This window comes from Fukomys damarensis, unplaced genomic scaffold (assembly GCF_012274545.1).
Source record: "Fukomys damarensis isolate Sample0158 unplaced genomic scaffold, DMR_v1.0_HiC HiC_scaffold_19, whole genome shotgun sequence".
NCBI lineage: Eukaryota > Metazoa > Chordata > Mammalia > Rodentia > Bathyergidae > Fukomys > Fukomys damarensis.
This window is the reverse complement of record NW_022900931.1, coordinates 29942588-29966778: the sequence shown is the minus strand read 5'-3', so window position 1 is coordinate 29966778 and position 24191 is coordinate 29942588. Positions and strand designations below refer to the sequence as shown.

The 24191-nt window shown below is 47.2% G+C and overlaps 1 protein-coding gene across 1 annotated transcript in view; it reads right to left on the bottom strand.

The window, feature by feature from the left end:
* The window catches only part of Frmd4a (FERM domain containing 4A), a 494886-nt gene extending 472979 nt beyond the window's left edge, over window positions 1-21907 (bottom strand). The window contains exons 1-2 of the mRNA XM_033765957.1: window positions 21546-21907; window positions 21028-21229 (exon numbers count right to left, since the gene is read on the bottom strand). Of these exons, the coding sequence (XP_033621848.1) occupies window positions 21028-21072 (45 nt within the window). The 5' untranslated portion in view covers window positions 21073-21229; window positions 21546-21907. The remainder of the gene's footprint in view (window positions 1-21027; window positions 21230-21545) is intronic.
* Window positions 21908-24191: the final 2284 nt, after the last annotated feature.

Below are 24191 nucleotides of genomic sequence, written 5' to 3'. Positions count from 1 at the left end.
CTGGCAACTGGCTAGGCTCGCATCTGTGAACGCAGCAGGTTCTGGAGAGAAGCTCCGAGTGCGGGCTCCACAGTTGCAGGTGGCTGCTAGGTCCTTGGGTCGGGAAGTTTGTCTCAGCTTCTAAGCCTTCACCATCAGGGTAACAGCCTCAGTGATTCTGAGTCTTCTGGAATTACGGGATGGGAGGGAGGTTTTGAGAACCTCACAGACCTTCAGCTGGCGTAGGAAGTGACAAAGTCACCTGAGGGAACTGTCCCTCTAGGCTCCAAGGTGCCATCTTCTAAGCCTGTTGGGTGAGAAGGAAGCAGCACAGACATCCGTTGTCCGATCAGAACGGTCAGGGCTGAGCATGGTCTGAGGATGCACACATGGGCGTCAGGGAACCCAGCTGCTCAGGGCAGGGGCCGCCACGGCAGCATCTGCGGCTCAGGAGGAAGCAGCAGTGGTCGTGAGTTTTGAGACCCTGCTTTCAACCCGTTAGGTGTGTTGTTGGGTGAGAAGGAAGCAGCACAGACATCCGTTGTCCGATCAGAACGGTCAGGGCTGAGCATGGTCTGAGGATGCACACATGGGCGTCAGGGAACCCAGCTGCTCAGGGCAGGGGCCGCCACGGCAGCATCTGCGGCTCAGGAGGAAGCAGCAGTGGTCGTGAGTTTTGAGACCCTGCTTTCAACCCGTTAGGTGTGTGCCTGGAAACGGAACTGCTGGATCACATCATAATTCTATCCTGAATTTCTCGAGGAGCTGTTAATTGGTGTTTCCCAGAGCTGCGCATGATTGCATTCCCAGCGTCAGTGCACAAGGGTTCCAACTCTTTCACATCCTTGTTCTCTTCGTATTACACTTTTATTACCATGTCTGTGGTGTATAAGGGTTGCATTTTTCAAGGGCAATCTTGCATGTCCATAATGTATCTTTTCTTGTTTGTGTTGTTTGAGACACGAGCTCACTCCGTAGCCCAGACTGGCCTTGCACTCACGTCAATCCTGCCTCCGCCTTCCCAGTGCTGTGATTACCGGTGTGCGCCACCACGCGCAGCTACATAACATTTCATTCCTTTTTTGTGTGCTTCCTCTCCCCGCCAACACTTCTTCCCCTCCGCATTTCCCATTCTTTCTTCCTTGAACTATTGTTTCTTTAGATCCATTTTCCCTTCCTCCTTTCCCCTCCCCTGTCTGATTTCTCTTGCCATCTGAACAAGTTCTTCCTACTTCCTAATATCTCTCCCCTGTTTTGCTCTGGGTTTCTCACACAAGAGAAGCAATGTGAATTTAAATTTGTGTGCCTACTTTACTTCACTTAAGAGTATGGTCTTGAGGCGCATCCATTTTCCTACAAATTACTCAAGTTTATCTGTCCTTATGGAAGAATAACACACCATCATATATAAATACCACATACCACGTTTTCTTTATCTGTTGATGGGCATATAGGCTGCTTCCAAGGTTTAGCTCTTATGAACTGTGCTGATCTAAACAAGAGTGTTCACGGCCCACTGTAATAAGATGCTTTTAAGCCTTTTGGGAAGATGCCTAGGAAGGAACTAGCTGGGTCACATGGAACTTCTAGCTTTAGGTCTTTGGGCCATTTCCACACTGATTTCCACAGTGGTTGCACCAGTTTACACTCCCAACAGCGGAGAAGGGTTCCTTTTTCCCTACAGCCCTGCCAGCATTTGTGATGGGTTGATTTCTCGATGATGGTCATTCTTTCTGGAGTGAGGTGGACTCTCAGTGTTGCTTTAATTTGCGTTTCCTCAAATGGCCAGCGATGTGGAGTGTTTTCTCGTGTACTTATTGGCTGTTTGTACTTCTTTGTCGGAGAAGTGTCTATTCATTTCAGATGCCCATTTTTTTCTTTGGGTCTTTAAATTCAGGGGGGTCCGATTTTTTTTTTTAGTTCTTTGCATACTCTAGCTAGTAGTCTTCTGTTTGAGGAGTAGCTGGCAAACATTCTTTACCATTTTGTAGGCTGTCTCTTCACTCTTGGTGGTTTCCTTTGCTGTGCAGAATCTCTTTAAATTGATATGATCCCATTTCTTGATTCTTTGTACTATTTCCTGTACAACAAGGGCTTTGCTCGAAAATTTTTGCCTATACTTATGTTTTCAAGAGTTTGATCTATTCTCTCTCCCAGCAGATTAAATGTTTTTGTTTTACTATTTATATCTTTGATCCATTTCAATAGTAGTTTAGTGCACGGTGAGATACATGGGTCCATGTTCAATCTCTGGCATGTGGAGAGCCAGTTTTGCCAGCACCATTGTTAAAGAAATGCACTCTTGTTATTTCAATGTGGTCTTTCCCTTTGAGTTTCCCATGCGGTAGGTTGGGGGCGGGTATCTAATTTTGCCTTCAGTTAGCATTTCCCCAGGGACTAGTGAAGATGAGAGCAGGGTTAGGGTAAAATGGGAACTCTCACCCTTGCACTGACAGACAGAACCTTGTAACTCACAACCGCACCACACACCCTCCTGTTCCCTGCTGAGGTCCGTCACAAATGCTGTCTTAATGTCCAGATAGGGTGAAGGTTTCTGGAAAGTGATTGAACTCGGGTCCTTGTGCTTGCAAGGCAGGCCACCAAACCACTGAGCTAAATCCCCAGGCACAAATGCTGTCTTAATGTCCAGATAGGGTGAAGGTTTCTGGAAACGAGGAGACATGCTGCTCCTCTCCCATGGCCTCAGAACAATAAGGTCAGGCCCAGTTCACAGGGACCACTCTTATGCACAGGAACTATGCAAAACAACTGTTGCAGGAGAAGCTTTCCTAAAGGGAGCTGTATACTGAGTTTTTTGTTTTGTTTTATTTTTGTACCAGGGATTGAACTCGGGACCTTGCACTTACGAGGCAGATGGAGGCACCACTGAGCTAAATTCACGGCCAGAGCTGTATACAATTTTTAAAGTAGAAGAGTGCAAGTTAAAATTGGTCAGATTTAAACGGGACAGAGAAGTAGTGGGGAAATGACTTTTCCTGACAGGGAGCAAGCATCGGCACCATCCTCTGGGAGAGTGAGCGCTTACCCAGGAGCAGTCCATGGAGGCTTCACACAGGAGCCACAAACAGAAGCCAGGCAAGGCCGATACTGTCACAGCAACGGAGCCAGCTGCGCAGACACCAACTTCAAGAGCACAGACGCCCCGCCAGGGCAGCAGTGATGCCTATGACACGTGAGCTGCAGCTCAGGGCGGGGCCGTCTCCGCCAGGCCGCACGTTTCCGCCAAGGAAAAGAATCAAGGGCGTCTGACCCGCTACGTGAAGTCCGTCATTTGAACCTATGTCCCTAGAAGGAGCATACACTTGTGGAAAAGAAGGAAGGAAGAGGCAATGTGGCATCAACTCTGTTTAATGAGCAGAGATTAAATTTTTTATTTACAATTTCTCTAGCTCTTGAAAAGATAAAACGACTTGCCCCATTACCCAAAAACCACAATTTTATTTTATAAATCTGAAACCCAGAACCTAGAGAAATTTTAATGAGTGGGAGGAACAGAGGGAAGATGAGGAACTATCCTACATCCAGAGAAGAGTACTTAGCAAATTCCTAAATCTATAAAGAAACATTTTTACCTCCAAAGAGACTCCACTTGTGCGTCTAACAAGGGAGCCAGCAGTCAAAGATTTGAAATGCAACCATGTTGGTATAATGTAAAAATCCTGGTTTCTGATGTCTGATCTTTTCCTTTGCTGTAACATTTACATTCATTTGTTACTAGGAACGAAAACAGTGCTGGTAAAGCTACTAATTTAGAGCCCAAGAGAGAAGAAAAGCAACATGTTTGAAAGGGTCAGCGCCTTGCAGAAAGGCTGTTACCCAGTTGCAAAGAGTGCCCCCAAGTGGAAAATCACTCTCCCCACAAAAGCGAACTGTGAAAAGGGAAAACATGAGCTCGTATCACGTCCTCCACATCCTGGCCTGAGATGATCCCTGGTGACATTTACACAAATGTTTTGTGTAAATCAGGAGACCATGCTAAGCATCTGTGTCTTGTTTTACTTGCACATCTCACAATTTCCAAGCCACAACTGTGACCTACACTCTGTGCCTCCCCCTGGAACACTTCTCTTACCTGCAACACACATTCCACTCACCCCAGGACACCCAAAGGGAAGCCACAAAGCAGCCCCTTCTCAAGGCACCACCTGGTGTGACAGCGACAGCTGGATGCCGCTGAAGGGCTTTCAAGAACAAGGAGAAGAGGCTGCCTAACCCGAGACAGTTCTTTCCAGCAACATTCGTTTTCCTTCCCAAGCACCCGTTCTCACAAAACTCCAGGGAAGACTGGGGAATCAATCTTAGTGGAGCCTTAACCTACAGACACCCAGAGAGGAAAGACATCTGCCTCCGTCTTGGAACCAGCTCCAGCCCAGCCTCTCACTCCCTGCCCTGCTACACTGGATCTGTTATGACTCATGTGATCGAAAGTCCGTGGCTAGACATTGGTGGCCACGGATCCAAGGAGATCCAACACACTCTCCTCACTAAACTGATAAATTTCCATTCAAAAACCAGAGGGAAAGGCTGATTTCCAGAGCGCTGAAGCTCGGTCTTCCAAACAAAGGAAGGCTCACTGACTGAAGTGAATTTCTAACCCTTTAGCACAGCTAAATGCGGCCATTTTGGGAGAGCATTTCAAAGCCTGCTGACGGCCAAATGGCACTACTGACTGACACCAACTGCAAACGCAAATCCAATCCCCGCATCCAGATCCCTTTAATTGGTCTTGAGTGACACTCTTTCAAATGATTTTGGGAAGAGAAAGGAAAGAAATGTGCCAAAGAGAAATTGAACAAAGACATTTGCATCCTGTCTTTGTTTCATTTTCTCTGGCATAGATACAGACTACCATTTTTTTTTCTAGAGGAAAGTACTGAGAATGTGAACAGCAGTTGGAACTTTTCTTGTTCTGTTCCCATAATTAGAAAAATAGGCTAAAATTATGCAGGAGCAGATTGAAGGAAAAAAACCAGCCCTGCTTTCATATAAAATAGCCGACTCTTTGAAATGCAGAGATCTTCCTCCCCCGGCCATCTCTCATCTCTGGGTAGTTACTGTAACTCTTTTAAGAATTCAGTTTAACAAGTGCTTCTGCAAAAAGGTTCAAACTCAGCTGCAAACTGTTTGTGGTCACTGCCAGAGCTTGCAGGCCGGATACCTTGCAGTCCTCCTGCTAGAAGCAGGCAAGGACCACCACCCAGGTCACAAGGGCTGACAGTCAGGTCGGGGTTGAAGATCGCAGGTGAGCTGTTTTCATACTGACCGCAAAGATGGCCTACTAACAAGCTGACTGGCCATGGAAAGTGCATTCTGTAGAGGCCAGCTTAATGAGACAGGGAGAGTATCAGGAAAGAGGGGAACCATGTTATGCACCCAGACTCAGACTACAATCAGTTCACAGATTAAATGTCAGGAGCAGAGAATTTCTCAATCTTTGCACCACATAATCATCTGGAAAGATTTTTTTATTTTGCTTAATCATACATGTATGGCTAGACCCAGAGGAGCCAAATTCTGAAGGGTAAGTTCCTGAAGCTTGGATTTGAAACAAACTCCCAAGACAGGTCTTAGGTTGTCCAGGTTCTGAGAATCCTCAGTAGCCGAAGTCTGTTACCTGAGGCTCCATGTGCAGGCAGGTGTTGGACTCTTCAGCCCCAGCCCTCCTCCTGCTCCGTCCCAGCAGAGGGCACACATTCTCACCAATCTTTGCATGCACTGCCCCTTCCCAATGCCTTTTCTTTTTCCATTAACTTTCTTGGCACATTTTAGGTATACATTATGATCACATTCATCGTTGGGAATTTGTACCTGTACATGATGTATCTTGGTTCTAGACAACTTCCAGCCCAAGAATTTGCAAACCAAGACAAGGGCCTTATGTGGACAGCTTTTCCTCCCTCCAGCACCTTGATGGAGCTGAACCACGCAGACCCCATCAGTACTCACCAGGCTGCTTCCCAGGCTGCCCCTCCCCTTCTTTACATGTCACCAAGCCCGTGGTTTCTGGCAGGAAAACTCCTCTGCACTCTCTGTCCGCACCAGCATGCTGAACACAGCCCCTGTGGCAGAGGCCAGAGCCCCGCATCAGCTGCCCCCACCTGCCCACCTTCACTCCCACCACACCCTAGCCATGACTGAAGAGAAGCTGGTCACGTCCATTCCGGTCTTAGAGAATCAGCTGTCTCAACCTGTATGAGCTCAAAACAATCCCAAAGCTTTGGGACGTAAGAAGGATCACTGTGTGTGTGTGTGCGTGCGTGCGTGTAAAAGTTTTAATTTCTATTGCTGGTACAAAAACCCAAACATGAGCTATCTTGGTTCTACAGGACCATCTGTGTACACCGCACATCACCTTTCCCCAGAACACCCTTTCCAGGGTATGATGCTTCTTTCCTATTATCCGTATACTATTCCTGCCAAACATGGCTTTCAGTTACACCACCCTCACTCTCACTGAGCCACCCTCCACCCAGCCTGTGCCCTGCACAGCTGTGTGCTCACCCAGCCTCCCGTGCTTTTCATCATCTTCCTGCCCCACAAAACCGAGCCAACACCCATCCGTCTCCTAAAGTCCCTGGCAGCCCCCTTGAAAAGTTATCCTCCACCCAGCCTGTGCCCTGCACAGCTGTGTGCTCACCCAGCCTCCCGTGCTTTTCATCATTTTCCTGCCCCACAAAACCGAGCCAACACCCATCTGTCTCCTAAAGTCCCTGGCAGCCCCCTTGAAAAGTTAGCTCTTTCCTCTTTGTACTTCTGAGCACAGTTAAATTATACAGCAGAACACTCCCTTTCATTTGGGCATTTGACTGTTTCCATTTTATGTGGGGATTTCTCATCACAGATTGTAAGGTCACTGAAGGTAGGGATGATGTCTTATCATTTTTCTCTGATGCTAAATCATGTCAGAGCTCAACATACATTCACGGATTGAATCCTTATCCCACATATCTGTGGAGTAAAATGTGTAAGATAGCTTCTTGGGGCTTTCTGTTAAAATTAACTTGATACTTGAAATGTGCAATAATCCATTTTCTCAGTGAAAGTAAAAAGGGGGGTACAATCTGAAGAAGGGAATGAAATTTGGGTATAATTCCTGGGATATAAAATGAAAAGGCCATCTGCCTTTGAGATGCAGCAGATGTGTAATTGATATTCACTGCTCATTTGCCACTTGAATTCAGCAGACATTTAACATTGTAATTGTTTATACAGTAAGATTCTAAATGCCCTTTGGAGAATAGCTCACTTTTCTTATAACTCCTATAATCCCTCCACCGATAAGAACTGCCTCTTACTTAACTAGCACTTCAAAAGTAGAATTTTAAAAACACAAATTGGCATGGTACCTTTTTGGAAATCGTAATTAAACAACATTTAGAAAAATTTACAATGGTGTGCTCTTGACCCAGCCCTCTCCGTCAGGTCCTGTTCTGCAGTACACACCAGCCATCTGTGTAGGACACACACACATGCTCACCGTGGGAGAGCCAGCAATTATAAATGTGAACAGTCTAAACGTCCATCGGTAAGGGACTGACTACGAACAGTGTGACACTGTGCTGCTTGGGAAGAAGAGGTGGTGCTGTCAGAGCTGACAACGATGCTGCATGCGTCTGGAGAACGTCTAGAAGGACACACAGAAAGTGAAACTCCAGATGGGAGGCAGACCTGTGTAACTGTGAAAGCATTTTTATTTTTTAAAAACAAACCGGAAATTAAGTTTTCAGAAAGTGATATCACAGATGCAAGGATTGGGATCCAAGATTGAAATAGCTAAATATCCAGCAAGAGTTTCAAAACACCTTTGCCATAGTGTCTGTCTCTTTACATAACCCTAACTGGAATGTGAATGCTTACGCAAAGCCCATTTTTTGCATATTTTTTTCAGGTCCCCCTAAAAAAACGCATAAAACGGAGCACTCACCTAGCTGTTCAGCTGACAGCCTTGTCTCTGTCCACACTAACCTTCGGAAGAGCCCATGGTTCCCCTACATAGCAGCCATCTCCCTCTTCCTCCTTTACTGGAAGAGTAAAACTGCTGGCTGCACTCTCTCCAAGCATCCAACACAGCTGAGGGGCCCTTGTGTACTGTTTAGGGCGCTGATGGCAGAAAATCATATCCACTCTAATTAGTTTAAGCAGAAGAGGATTTGTTGTCATGTCTTGGAAAGTTTGGGAACATGTGGAAAACCAGATACCCAAGATAAATGCTTGAGCTCACCCCAGGACCCTCACAGCAAAGGTGCCATCCCTAAACCAAGTGGCATCTCTTGCCCTGGAGACCAGACCCTGGCACCACCACAGGAGCTGGTCCAAAAGGACCACGTATTTTTGTCAACTCCCTTGCAAGGAAATCCAATCTACAGCTGGTGCTTCAAGTTACCCATTTGTCTTCTCTGAGTCTGGCACTGGTGAGCTTACAGGGAGGAAGCCAGATCTCATATAGAACCCTGGCTGCAAGAGAGGTGGGAAGAGGCATTTTTTAGATCTCTGTAACTTAGGGAGGAATACTGCAGACAGGTTGTAAGTAGCTTGCAAAGTGCCACACTATGGCCTTGTTCTGGCCGATGAAATATAAGAGGAAATGTTCCTGGGAGCCTGCGGGACAGATTTTTTTCTTTGATAAAAAGAGACACACAAAGCTCTCCTTACTGTTCTTCTGCTTTAGACACAGGTGTAGGAGACACGATGCCTGGAGCTGCTGTAGCCATCTTGGAAACATAAGGGGATGTATTACCAACATTCCTCCATTCCAACTTTTGGTCTTTTGCCTTCTCTGAGCCTTGTACCTTGAGTCTATATTAATGCTCACAAGTTCTCCACCTCTGAAATTCCTCCTTCCTTTTGCCTTCCCTATACCAAAAACGTCACACAGTTGCTAGAACACATGATTGCTTCATTTGCATTTGCATGTGTTGTTCCCTCTGCCTGGAGTATCCACCCACCTCCTCACCTCCACACCCACCAAACTCCTTTACCAGAAATCCTAGCACCACATTAGAAGTCCTGCACTGTGCTCCTCCAATGTGTTCTGGAGCACAATGACTATTTCTGTTCCATAGCATTTCCAACACTGTGCTGGAATTGTTTATTGTCCATTCCAACTCAATTAAAAACTTCTGGAGACTAGGGTGGTATTCACACATATACCCTAGTATCCTCAGTATTGACCACAATGGCTCTGCTTTAGTTACTTCCTTATTGCTGGTACAAAATACCCAACACCCACAAGTTCTAGGAGGAAAAGCTTGGGCTGGGGATTTAGCTCAGTGGTGCCACCACCTGACTCACAAGCTCAAGGACCAGAATTAGAACCCTGGCACCACAAAAAAAAAAAAAAAAAAAAAAGAAAGAAAGAAAAAGAAAGAAAAAAATAGCTTACTTTAGCTCACAGTGTGTAGAGGTTTCAGTCCATAGTCAGATGGTTCCAAGGCAGAGTGGCATGGCAATGGCATAGGGGCACTGAGAGGAGAAACAATCCAAGGCAGGGAAGGCAGGAAGTGGCAGCAGCAGGCCTTCCTTTCCCTTTTATCCCATCCAGGCTACAAACTTATTGTTTGGTGCCATCCACACCCAGGGTGTGGCTTCCCATGCTAAACCAATCAGTGGACGACTTAACACATACCATTAATCCATATTCACACACCCTAGATTCAGCCCACCTACGAGCACATGAGACTTTGGAGGAGAAAAGAGGAGGAGATAAAAAAGACAAGAAGGTCCAAAGAGTCCACAGAATAATCACAGACTTTACTATGAAAAACCTAGATTACTGATTACCCTGTCTAGATATGAGTCTGAATTTTAAAGTATTTCTTGCTAGAAAAAGAAAAAAATGTAGAAGAGAGGGTACACTTCTTGGGCCTTTAGTTTTCAATTTCTCCTGCCCTTGGTGTTTCATGCCTATGGGTAATTTTTAAGAGGACTGCCTCCCTCTCTCCCTCTCTCTCTCCCTCCATAATCACGGTGAATGGAGAGAAAACAAACAGTTGTTACTACAGGTAATGCTAGTGTTTCCAATTGCAGCAGCATATGGCGCTAGCTATAATGGCCTAGCATAAAACATTCTGGATGATATTAATGACCAGCTAGGTTAATGACCTAAGACTTAGCCTCAGGCCATGCACACATTCTCCTGTTCATTAATCCCTGGGAAATGACCTCAGCTACCTTCATTACAGCTCAATTATACTGACACTTCTTACAAGGAACAAAAACATTTTAGAGCCAATACGAAGTTATTTCCCTTCTTTTACCTTGACATGTGGGCAATAAAGTCACAAAACAAGTTATTAGTCAAATACGAGGAATATAAAGGCAGAAACTCTGCTGCTCTATCAGCTTCATTCATCAAGGAGAACAAAGCCTAGGCTCCAAGGTCTCTTGGTGTTTCATGCCTATGGGTAATTTTTAAGAGGACTGCCTCCCTCTCTCCCTCTCTCTCTCCCTCCATAATCACGGTGAATGGAGAGAAAACAAACAGTTGTTACTACAGGTAATGCTAGTGTTTCCAATTGCAGCAGCATATGGCGCTAGCTATAATGGCCTAGCATAAAACATTCTGGATGATATTAATGACCAGCTAGGTTAATGACCTAAGACTTAGCCTCAGGCCATGCACACATTCTCCTGTTCATTAATCCCTGGGAAATGACCTCAGCTACCTTCATTACAGCTCAATTATACTGACACTTCTTACAAGGAACAAAAACATTTTAGAGCCAATACGAAGTTATTTCCCTTCTTTTACCTTGACATGTGGGCAATAAAGTCACAAAACAAGTTATTAGTCAAATACGAGGAATATAAAGGCAGAAACTCTGCTGCTCTATCAGCTTCATTCATCAAGGAGAACAAAGCCTAGGATCTCCAAGGTCACGGAACTGGCAAACCAGGCCTTTCCTCGGGAGTTGTACATGTGTACTCTGGGTGTCCTAGAAGGCATAAAAGAGCACTGAACACAAGAGACTCCCAGATGTTTGGAGTCTGGATGAAAATCTGAAACTCAAATGGCAAGTCTTTGAAAAAACTGTCTTCTTCAGATATTAGCCTATCATTCAATCCATCCATCCATCCATCCATCCATCATCGGTCAGTCAATATGTATGGATCCTTCCCTGTGGGGACAGTCCCCTAGACAGGCTGTGAGAAATTCAAATAGCATAGGGCCGTCAAGAAACATGAAATCAGGTGACACAGACTGAAAGCATGCAGTGATGGTTTTAAACATGTCCTGAACACTGTCGATACCCTCTCTCCTCACGGTGGCCAGTGCCCCCTCCTCTCATTCCACACAGCCTTAGTGACTTGTCTGTAGCCAGTAGCCAAGGGACTCCATGCAGCTCTGCCGTGTAAGCTCTGACACTTGGTTCCAGACCCTCGGCCACTGTTTCCAGCCAACCACCTGGAGCAGCCATGTTACAAGGACACCCAGTCCACATGGAGAGCCTTCATGGTGCTGTGGGCCAGCTGACAGTAGCACCCACTGCCAGACGTTGTGTGAAGATGCCTTGCATAAAGAAAAGTCCAGCCCACAGCGATTAAGTCACCCAGCCCTTGGCTCTTCTCACTGCATCTTCAGTGTGGGCCAGAGACCAGTTGTTCCCACTGGACCCCACAGGACCCCACAGGAGCTCCTGCCCATGGGCCCAAGGAGCCTAACAAGATGGCAGTGGGAGTTCCAACATGTGGCATGTGTTCTGTGACTCAGCAACAGAAGCTGGCACACACGTGCATGCTTTTTGTCTCCCATACCCAGGAGAGCCACACACAGCTGCTCTGTGAAGCATGAGTTTTCACGCGTCTGCCTGGCTCAGCCGTGCCCTACACAGAGCTGTTAGAAAGTGCAGTCATCTCACAGAACTGCATTTAACCTGCACCTGGAAAAAAAAGCGGGGAAGGAAGAAGGGCTCTGTGACTGTCTCAGTGAGGCCATGTGGCGCATTCAGTGTGAGGAGCATTAATCCCAAGGTCAAGGTAAGATAGATCTGTGCAGATGCTGCCTTCCCCATCCAGGATGGAAGCTGTTCTTGCCCGTGGCCACTGGAGACCGCTCGGGGAAGCCTTCTGTTCTCTCTCTCCAGTCTCTGAGTGTCACTCCCAGGTCTGTCTCTCTTCAGCTCCAGTCTAATCTCTGCCCTGCCAGCCTGTGTGCCCATCAGCTGTGCCTCTGGGCAAACCCAACTGAGACCTCAGGACCCCCGCAGGGGTGCCAGGTGAACTGCAACCCTTCTTCCAGTCATAGCTGCCCCTGCATCGCTGTGGAGTTCGCGGTGCTCCTTAAAGACTCAGTGGCTAACTGGCTCCTCCTTCAGCAGGGCCCTGTCCTCATCTATCATGCGGCCCAGAGTCTCCCTTCACAGTGCTCCCTGCGTGCATCTCCTCCCGTCATCTCGGTGCCGCTGTCCTCCTCACTGGCCCCAGTTCAGAGCCAGGCTCCTCCTCTTCATCCGTCCAGCACGCTCTGCCTCATCCTACACGCACCTCGGCCTGGTCGCAGCCCCACTGTGGCCTCTCACTGGAAGGTAGTCTGGCCCTTCCCTCCCCAAGCACTCTTCAAAATGGGCTTGAGATCCTTCAGAAGCTTTGTATTAGTATATGCTTGCGATGCATAATGACTTCAAATTCACCTTGGGAAACTGAATTAGTACCTATGCAGATGGCCTCTTGATCATTTTCTCTCCCCTGTGCTCGCCTCCCCAGATCCCCTTTCCACCCTCAGAGTCTAATCTGTTTCCTACCATCTCTATTTTATTTTACTCTTTAAACTATTTACATTTGGGTTTCTCATATTAGAGACCTTCTGTGTCTGACTTATTTCACTTAGCACTGTGGTCTCAAGGTCCATCCATTTTCCTACCAATGACTCAAATGCACCCTGCTTGGTGGTGAATAGTATCCCCCGCACATACACACTCTGTGCTGATTTGATCTTGGGTTCCTCTGGGTGTCTACATACTTTAGCACCACACCCTCTAGTGTGGGCCATTTCCTGTGGCCTGGTGTTACCTAAATGTTTTCTGTCTTTCTTATTTCCCTGACATGATATAAGCTCCAAGGTCATGCTTTACACTCTCTGGAAGTTCCTCCCAGAGCCTGGTCTAATTCTAAACTGCCAAGAAGTGAGCAATTAATTTACCAAATACTCCTTCCTACCCCAGGGCCTTTGCCCTGGTTGGAAACTTCACTCATTCTTGTTTTTGGCTTCTTCTCGCTGTTCAGACTTCAGCTTGAATTCAGTTCCACAAGGACGTCTAGCAGCACCCACTCTGATGCTGTTTCCCCGGGCATCATCTGTGAGCCACAGGGTTTAGCACACCCATCACCCCTCGACAGCTCTTCTGCTCGTGTTCACTGTGTTCATCTCTCTCGTCTTTACAAAGAGAACATGAGGCTGACTACAACGGAAGCCCCGCCGGCCCTGTCTGGGTTAGAACAGTGTCCGGAAGACGGCAGGCGCTCGAGAAATGTGCTGAATGACTGGACGAGAGGGCTTTATGTGCACAGGACACACGCAGTCTATTAAGAACAACTGATGCTCACAATGGGAAATGAAATGGCAGAAATGCCTGTGTGAAGAAGAAACGAGGAAAGAGTGGGGAGGAGAGGTCCAGAGTGAACAGTGCATCCGAAAGTGCGCAGGCTTGAGCCAGCGACCTGCTGATGGGACAGACAGTTATGCACCACATCATGCTCAGTTCCACATAAGCTCCAGAGCTCCCAGAAGACTGTAACACGTGGCCCTGGAGCGGCCCTAATGCAGTGGTGCCACACCCACTCACCTGTCATGCTGAGGTCAACAACCCCATCGCACTGCAGCTTACAATTACGTATAATGCACAACTTATATACTTACGCACTAGACCTATCGTGGTTTTAGAATGAGTGTACTCTGACTTAAAAATTGCTGTAAAACAGTGGACTCTATTCCACAGCAGCAGCTGGTGCATCTTGTGTGGCCACAGTGTGGCCTGGAGATGGAACTCAGGGCCACAGCGCTTCCTTAGCGAATGTAAGGCCCTGGGTTCTAGTCCTGGGACAGAGGAAAAGGGGCTGCACTGAGTAAGTGACTGCACTGCAAGCGCACCCAGTGAGGTCTGCACAAGAACAAAGCCCAGCAGCACCTTCCTCAGCCGTGCTCCTGTCACACCGCGAGGGTGAGGAGTAGAGGAGGGCATAGCAGGCTGGAGGCTGGGTGAGCAGGCAGAGGCCAGACCTTGGTGACTGATGTGGAATGTGAAAAGCACGAGCCTTCTCCATGTATAATCGGGCATCACTGGAGAGTTTCAGGAAAGAACTTGGAAAGCATGCAGAGGACAGACAATACTGGAAAGACAAGAAGCAAGAAGATGGGGAGAGGCTATGCAAGAAGACCAGGTGGGACAAAGTCTAGGCTAGAACTAAGGGGGAAAGGGGAGCAAGCAGGAGGGGCCAGATTTGAAATTTAGAGAGCAGAAGCAGCGGAACCTGCAGCTACCTGGACCAGGTGCAGTGCAGCCAGCAAGGGGTTAAAGGTGAGTCCCGAGTGACAGGTGAAATCATGCCAAGGCTCAAAGACCAGGGCAAAGACAAAAGATCTTCCTTGGGAGAGGTGCATTTGATGTGCCTATAGGGTAAGCAGGAGGATAGATCTAGCAAGCATTTGGATTTGTAGTCATCAGGAAAGACCCGAGCCCAAGACATGTTCTGGAAGTCATTACCATGCAGATGAGAGTTGTACACCATACTGCACGAGCTGCTGAATTGGACCTACCATTCAGGAAATTGTTTCATCCAGATTAAGGTTTCAGACGCAGGGTTGTAAAGAGCATTCACTGTGGTGCAAGCTGGGTTCCAAGCCAGTGTTACCTTGACACTGGAATTCAGTCTCCTCACCTGATGTGTACCACATGGTCTCAATCAATCATGCTTTCGGGACCTTTGGTTATGACCAGGCTAAATACCATTTGTTCCATTATACTTCATATTCTGGCACAGGATTCGATGAGAAACTGCTGCCTACAGCCACAACATATGCTCTCCTAAGCACTACTAAGTGCCACAAAACAACCATGCAATTCACTTTCACTAGAGATACACTTAAGGTTGCCCCATCACATGTAGCAGGCCTGAAAGGCATGCATTTTGTATTTGCCAGAGAGAACATTTCGTTGCCCATATTTTAGGCATCTCCCTTTGGGGGGCACAAAAATTCTGTTATTGAAGACAGGAATGGAAATGTGCATTTGTTCATGACTGGACTGGTTTGCGTGACCCCAAGAACATCTGCCTTTTAAAAATCATCGGCTGGTTGTCCAGTAATGGTCTCACTGCTCAGAGATGGGGATGCCCAAAGAGAGAGCCGGGTGACTTCTTTTGAGGTTCACAGAGTTTGGGTCATGCAGAATGCAGTGAGATGAGTTCCAACAGAGGAAGCTTCCTCCTCATTTTAAGGTGAAGGAGTAACTACTAATACCTACTGCGGATTTGTTTTGGGCCAAGTACTAAATACTTCACTTGCTAAATACTTCAGTTACTGAATTATCCCAAATCCTATGTGGTAGCTATTACTGTTTCATCTTACAGATGGTGAGATTCATTTAACCTAGCATAAAATATTCAGTCAAGTGGGCTTCTCCAACTATATTTATTTTTAGAGAAACTGAACCCATGATTCAGGACTCACTGATGTTTTTATCTCCCTAGCTAGCTTTGCAGGAGCCAATAATGGTATATAAGGTACAAAGGCCACAGGATAGACATCTCTTTGTCTTGCTAGCTTCTCCTCTTCTTTTTGATAAAACAACAACTCTTCCTAACTGTGTGATTCTGGTAGAGTTGCCAGCCAACATGCCTCCTTTTCCCCACACATCTAGACACAGAGGCCAACCCACACAGGCAGAAACTGGCCGCCCAAGAAATCATCCAGAAGAAGCATGTCTTCTAAGATGGCCAAAGAGCTGGGAAGCCATGGCTACACAGGCAGAGTCCTACTCATTATCTGCATACACAAATTCTAAGGACAAGTGACCTCAGATCACCTTCCAGGAGAAGGCTCTGTCACACACTAAAGTCAACATAGATAAAAGCAGAGTCGAGACGTGGCAGAGCCAGAGAAGCAGAGTGAGTACCACCATTCAGAGTCTTCAAGCCAGCTTCTCCTGCACCTCAAACCTGAGCTCTTGACACATCCCACAGAAATACCTTACCTCAATAAGGTCAAGATCAAGATCCAGTCCCTCCAATTCAACGGACCTCAGGGCCTCTGAACCCAGGGAACCCAGGGAACCCAGGGAACCCAGGGAACCCAGGGCTGGAACGGAGATGAGTTGCATGCTGCGCTGTTACAGGTCATCTGTGAGTCACTGGAGCCATTGTCTCTCACAGCGGAGCTGCAATGTGGCGCGCATGCTCCTGCACCCTGCCAGTCCAACTGGATCGAGAGCTGGCTGAAGCCAGTGACTGGCTCATATGCTTCCTGTATAGAATAAATATTCCGCGAGTACTGTTGGTTAATTCAAAAAGAAAATGTCTAAAGAAGAAAACAGCTGAGGAACAAAGAATTCATAGTGAAGTGAAAGGAGGGAGATAAAGTTAGAGAACAGCAGGTAATCGACTGGAATCTATACACACAGCCTAGGGACTCAGTCTATTCAGAAGAAGCTCAGAAATCGGAAATAAAAATCTTTGAACACAAAGAACCTTCTAGATCATTTAATTTACATCCGTCCTTCATTATGCATCATCACTCACTAATTTCTCTGACTTGTGAATTTGAGCTTTTACGTATGAAATTTACCAATTATAAAACATGGCTTTTGGCTACTTCCTAGAACACAGTCCAAGAGAACAGAACCTCAAAAACATGACACACCTTTATGAATATAAACACAAAAGCCAACAAGACATCTTGAACCAGATCTATGGTGTTATGGCATATATCTAGATGTCCACTCAAAGCCTCATGTGGCCAAAGGTGGTGCTTTTGGGAGCTTGCAGGATTTAGGCTGTGTGAGTATGTATTAAGGGTGTAGATACCAGAAGCTTCACCCTGGGTATGGGTGGCACCAAGCAATAAGCTCAATGCCTGGTTGGAATATAAAGGGACAGAAAGAAGTCAGACCTGCTACTGCTGCTGCTGCTGCCTCCTGCCTGCTCTGCCATGAAATGTTTCTCCTCCTCCATGACACCCTCCACCACGCCACTCTGCCTTGGAGCCAGCTGACTGGATTAAAGCTTCTACAAACTGTGAGCTGAACAAATCTTTTCTCCTTTAACCTGTGGGTATCTGGTATTTTATCTCAGCATGAGGAAAGTAATTGAGACATATGCTATCTTTTAAATTTTACATTTTACTATAGAAAACAGTAGATGATAAATAGGCAGACAGGATTATCCACCTTGAAATGTGGAAAGCGCAGAATGTTCATAGGTAAGGCTCCCTGGAGAGGCTCATCCAAAGTACTGGAAGGTTCCGGGAGTCTACTTCTTGAGCTCTGATGTGGCAAAAGGGAAAACACTTTCTTGGTCTTCAGCGGGCCTAGATTTTTCTAGCAATTCCAGCTGAGTGACCAAAGACAGGTTCCCAAATCCTGATTACCAGATTTTTTGTCTTAAAAGAGTCATACAGATTAAATGAGATAATGTATGCAAAGATACTTTATTTAAAGAGCACAGCTGGGGATTTAGCTCAGCAGTTCAGTGGCCTGCCTTGCAAGGACAAGGACCCAAGTTCAATGCCCGGTACCCCCCCCAAAAAAGAGCATAATTTGCATTATTTATTATTTACCCAACTAATTTATATCAAAAATTATTTTAACCATTTTTAATAGGTCTGAGCTTCCAGAATCCAAAGACCAAAGTTGAACAATACCATCTTTGAGTTTTATTCTAGACTCAAAGAATAATCAACAAATACCTGAGCCTAGTGCAGCTCTTGCAGCTTTCTTGAACTCATGTGACTTCAACAAATGATGCACAGCCAAGAGTGTCCTGCTCTACAGTGAGTCATGCCCCATTCAAGACTCCCAAAGTGGCAAGGAGCACAGGAAATGCTTCTACTTCCTGAGACTCCTGTGAAGACGGGGAGGTAGACTTTTCAAGGGCACATGGAGCCGTCTTTACAACCAGCATCTGACTTTTCTCTCCCTCCACCCTTTCTCGGTCATTTGTCAGGCTCCACCTTGCCCAGGTGCTGATCACCCCCTCTCCAAGCTTACACCGAAAGAACCATGGCAGTCCTTCCACTTAGAGATGGTCGGGGCATCTCACAATCCAGGCCCAGATTCCAGACTGGAAAGTTACCTAGAGACCATGGAAAGGTCCCTGGCTTTTGTCCAACAAAAAAACTAGGTTCCTATGGGTAGGTCTCTTGACAGCAGAGTTTGAATATACCTCAATCATCATAGATTTCAGCTAATTGAAATATACTTGTCCTGGCAGAAAAGCCCTATGGGTGGGAACAAACCCTGCCATTCTAAAAGCCATGTTGCTCATGCAATAGACTGGACATAAGGACATAATGATGAATAAAACACTTTAGTTGGCTGTCTGGGAACTCTGTCCTAGACAGCATCCCCCAAACTGGCCCTAAACTGTGTTAGCAGAGTTGAAAGGGACCCTATAAAGTAGTAGCAGCCTCTCAGTTAGCAAATGGCACACATGAGGCACAGGACCAGCAAGGGACACTAAGTGGCAGAGCTGGAATCACAGAGCAGGACTCTCCAAACCTTGACTCTGTGGCTATCTCCAGAACCAAGTAAACATATTCCAGCCAGCATCATTTAGCATCTACATTCAATACGACCCTGGCTGCCTTCTGACCCAAATGAGGGGCACAGCTAGGTGATCTCCCCACTGGCCTCAAAAGCAGAACTGCAGTCTAACCTGGTACTGACCTCCCCCAAACTGTGCACTGATGAGCTCTGGTTCTGGCAATTACACCATCCTACACTTGCCAGTGAGTAGATGCTCGATAAATACTGAGAACCGACTGGCTGACTAATGCACTAATAAGCAATAATGTTTATAGCTTCCTTCCGAACTCACAGCCGAAGCTACTCCACTAAATGGCATCTTTTCCTTCCTTCTTTTTTCTCCTTGACTTGCTTATAAATTTTGACATGCATCATGCAACATGTCAGGGAAGCAATTACTTTGGGGTTTACCCTTAAAAATGAAAAAGGCACTAAAGTCCACAGGGGAAAATTTCCCTGAACCAAACATGAACCAGAAAATGTGCACTGACTCCGATTACACATGGTGCTCCAAGGGGCTCTAATCTAATGGCCCATCATGGTGTCAAGAGCTACTTTCCCAGCTTCTGAGAGAGAAGAGAACACAATCCTTTAATCCAGGCAGGAGGTGAGGGCCAGGGAGAGATCTGGGGCAGAGGCCATTGATAAACAGGGGATAAAGTCTGAACTCAACACTGGCAGGACAGCAGTCAGAATATTCAGGAGCTGAGTATGGTGCACAGAGCAGCAGCTGAGCAGGGGTGCTGAGCTGCAGACTGCAGGGGTTCCAAAGATATATCCTCAGGGCCTTGAAGTAAAAACAGACATCTGAGCACAAGGAGAATTCATTGCAGTCAGAGGTGAGCAGGCTTGACTCTCCCTGAAGCTATTTTTATGGAAAACGCCCTTCTTCCATATGAACACACTGCAGATAACATGTGTGCACGTATGCACAGGAGTGTGCGCCTCTGCACTTTTGTGCACTGGGCTCCCAGCAGTCTCTTGCTCCTGATAGAACTGCAGTTCAGGGCCGGCCACCATGGCAAACACTCAGATCCCTGACCAGCCATTCATTTAATCCAAAGTAGACAAGGGAAGAGGAAGTGTCATCAGACAACAGTACTGATGTGGGAAGGGGGATGAGTAGTTTAGCTCCTCCAGAAAATGACTTTCCTTTCTAATTCTCTCTAATTCTTTTTCTTTCTAATTCTCAGTGAAATCAGAGGTCAGAGACACATGCAGTTTCAGGCAATTCGAATGACTGTGTGACCCAAATGACATTTTCAGTAACAAAGCACCGAGACACCTGTCCCTCTCAACATGCCAGCTCTCCACCCAGGAGGCCACCCCCACGGCTCCTCCCCCAAGTGGCCTTAATAAACTCATCCCGCCTCACCGGGCTGCCCTTCCCTTTGCAGTCAGAAAACACAGATCAATACACAGAGCAGAAGCACTCAGACTGTACATAAAACCTCCTGTGTAAACGGTAAGAACATTCCCAGCCAATGCAGGCTACTTCCGACAAGAGTATCGCCCTGGCCTGGGAGCCACTGGGCGGAGGATGGAGGAGGGGCAAAATGACAGCCACAGCAAACTGATCCTACCGTCGAGCAAAAGCCAATCAAGTAACAACAAGACAGCATCACTGCCCTTGTGTGCTTAAAATGCTATGACTGACAGGTTTCTCAAAATGAGAAAAATCACAGAGGGGCGTAAAGCAGGTCAGTGGTCCACACACATATCAATGTCTGGGCAGGGCGGCCAAGGTCTCCCTGCCAACTGCAGACAGGAGAGGAGTTTCCTCTGCTCAGTAGCCCAAGGATCTCAAAGGCCACTGCAGGCCGCTACAGGTTCTCTGGGGAATCTGAGCAGACATGGGGCTCCTGCAAGGAGGGTACTAGCCGACCATGCCACCATGAGGATAAATCAAGCAAACAAACACCACGAAGATGCTCTGGCTTTAGATTCAAACGGCCAAGGGAGAAGAATACTCAGCACCTGGGGCAGCTCCCAGCCGATCTATTTTTGAGGGGCTCTTAGCACCTGTTTGCAAGCACCTCTCCCCAAACAGCATTCAGCAACAAGTTTCTAAAATGGCAACTCTACCACTTCTCCTCGCTGAGAGTGCTTAGTCATGCTGCTACTCTGACCCAAGAAATCATTTCCAGAGCCTGCGGAGTGAAGCGGAGCGGGTCTAACATGTCTGCAGCCACTGCGGCGGCAGCTTAGCAGCAGCAACAGCAACAGCAGCAGCGGCCCGCACAGCACAGGCTGACCAGGCGCCTCCCGGGCCCCCCTCCTCCCACACACTCACCATCAGCAGGCTGAGAGCAGAGTCCGGCACCAGCTGCACGGCCATGGTCTCCAACTTCCATGCACAAATGCTCCTGCCGAATCAGTCTGCCTGGGCATCCACAGCCACCTACAGCAAACCAGCCGGAAATCCAGGCTTACAGTGCTAAAGCCTCAAGGTGAAGACAGGCCACACTTCCACCGGGTGAGGAGGAGGGCGGAGGCTGTTAGAAAGATGTGGTGGAAACTGAGCTTAGGGAGAGGAAAAAAGAAGGAAAATAGGAAGCTGCAAGTTATTTAAAGGTGAGCCCTGCCTGGCTTCTCTAAGCTACACAAAAACGGAAATCAAATCAAACAAATGCAGAAGCCCAGAATGTGGCGTTTTAAACTGCTACCTTAGCCTAGACAACAATGCTTCTTTTAAATGACAATTAAAATAAAACATTCCCTAGTGCAGATAAATCAGGCAGCCCGAGCAACCCCCTCTCCCTGCTCTCTCAGCAATTCTGCTGCAGAAACATGCTGAGTGTCACAACCTACCGCTCGCAATCCGGCCAGAGTCCTCCTTCCTGCAGAAAGGTGTGTCCCTTTCGCAAAATCAAGGGTCTGGGAGGAGACGAGTCTGACCAGGAGGCACCCGGCCGGCACTGGAGAGCAGCAGATGTCCTCACCATCACCGAGGAGGGTGTCACTTATAGACTGACCTTGTCTACCTTCTCCCAGTCTACTCTTCCTCTCCAGGAGGGCTGGCGAGCTCAGCTCCCCACAGGGCTAACATACTTAAAGGGAACATGGGATTCCCCTGCCTGTTCTGTTGGCGTTCTCATCTCCTGCCTGCACCACATGCACGCAGCACAGACACCCTCTACCTCTCTCTCCCTCCCGCCTCCTCCCTCCCTCCTTTCCCTTCCCTCCCATCCCTGCACAGGGCTGCCTGGCAGGAATTTTGAAGGATCCTCCCCAGCTCTGGGAAGGGAGCACAGGAGGTTACTGTGCAGAAGGGAAGGGATACTGCTTAGGACAAAAAGGCAAATTAGCCTTGAAAATCAAATCATGCTGCATTTTCTCTGGAAGATGTCAGTGAGGAAAAAAACATGATGAAGAGGAAACCTGCCTAGTCTTGTTATATAATGAGTGGATCAAACAGCTTCCCCGAGTCAAATATTTAAGAAAATCAAGACCTCTTTTCATGAGCACCGCCAAGTTTGTATCATCTCAGGGAGTCCATGTAGCCAACTAAAAATGACGACACTGACATCCACACACTACGTTTTTATATCTTTTTCGGATTCTTTACCCTTTAATCACTTTCTACAATGACTCCAAAAATTCTGTGAAATTAACTGGATGGTGTGAAATGAAGGAAGAAAGAAGCCAAATTTGCAAATGAGAAAATGAGGGAAGAAACTAATGTTCTTGAAATGTCCCAGGGTACAGGCAGAACTGTGGTCCAGCACAGAAGAAGTGCTAAGCATGCTCCCTGTCCCTGTTGTGGTGACCCAGTCCTGTCATATGACTGGATTCTGCCACTGTCATCCTCTGGAGCCTCTGAGAGTCACTCCTTAATATCAGGTAGCTGGAGAACCAAAGCAAAGTCACACAGCTATGATCTTGCCCAGAGCCATGAGAACGTTCCAGACCTACTAAGGTCTCCTAATGTTGTTCAAAAGCAATTATTAACATTAGATTATAAAAATAGTTACAGTGATTTAAGAAACACCCACACTACTGATTTAATAAACCTAACCCTAATTAAACTTACAGGCAGATTTCTGGATGAATTCAGCTGGTGTGTGTGGAAGGCCTACTTTGTACCTCTGCCTCTGAGGACCCTGTGCTCTGTTAAATGTGTGAGACATATGCACGCACCCTGTTTGACACAAGATGTGACAGACTCAAAAGTGGCTTAAAAACAAATCCTTTGGGTAGCAAGGTAACAGGAGAACTTCCTCTGGCTTCAGGAAGGTGGTGGATTTGGAGCTGGAATGTGAGGAATATGAAGATACCATTTTATATGACGAATTTTTAAGTCTATGTGGACTAGATATTTTGGAAATACAGAAACGTGAGGAGAAGGGCAATCCGAGAGCTCTTTCAGGTGCAGATGTGGCTAGGAGGAGGACATACCCTGCAGAGGTGGTGGGAGTGGCTTCAGGCGTGGGGAAGCCAGGCCACTCTCAGGAGGGAGAGGCAGGCTCCATGGAACGATTGTCACCACGCACCCTGCCTCTCTTAGTATTTTGCTTATGGCTTCTTTTCGCTTACAAACCATCAAGCCATGGCTGCTTGAGTTGCAGCCCAGATTCCCTCACAAAGAGGGCCTGCGGCAAGCCTTGTGTGAAGACTTTCTTGGAAGGTGTAGTCACAGGGCCACAGGAGGACACCGGGAAGGCGAGGAGAGGGCAGAATGAGAGGGTGCATGGAGTGCAGTCGTGACGCAGTGCTCAGGCAGGCGTGGAAGCTCCATGCTTGGAGGAGGATATGGAAGCTAACAGCCTAGCATCACCTGTGGCTCTCGGTGGTCAGACAGATTCCACTGCACTTCAGGACTGTGTCACCTACGCCTCCGGCAGCATGAGTGGCATTGTATCTGAGCCCAGAAGTAGGGGAAAATGCTCTGAGAACAAGCTCTGAGAGTCAGTCAGAGAGGACCAGAGCACTGGAGTTTTGAGTCCCCTCCCTTGTGCATGTGCTGGAAACCACCCTAATCCCCGACTGTACCCTGGTGGAGGTGGGGACAGCCAGCAGTGCTTGGGACTGAATGACAATGCCAGCAGCTGGTCTCTCCGAGAAGCAAGGATAGCAGGGGCACAGGGGCCGGGGAAATCTGGGCAGTAAATGAATTGAGTGAGTCTGCTAAAAGCTTTATAACTTTCAGCATCAAAAGGTACATGCTACAATGCAATGGCTCCCGATATTTCTTACTTTGGCATTCATATGTGCTTTGTTGATACAACTTTTAAGTTATTTCTTAAAATGGTAGTGACTCCCTTGTCTCTACTGGAGAGGAGCCCTGATGTCAGAATCAGGCATCGCTCATCTGAGTTCCCTCCTCCAGTTGAGTGCCAAGCACAATCAGGAGTCAGTGCCCACTGACGTTAAGGTAGGAAACCATGGATACGCCAAATGTTAGACACAAAGAAACAGGGGTACAGACACCCACAAGGAGTGAAGGGAAGATGGGAC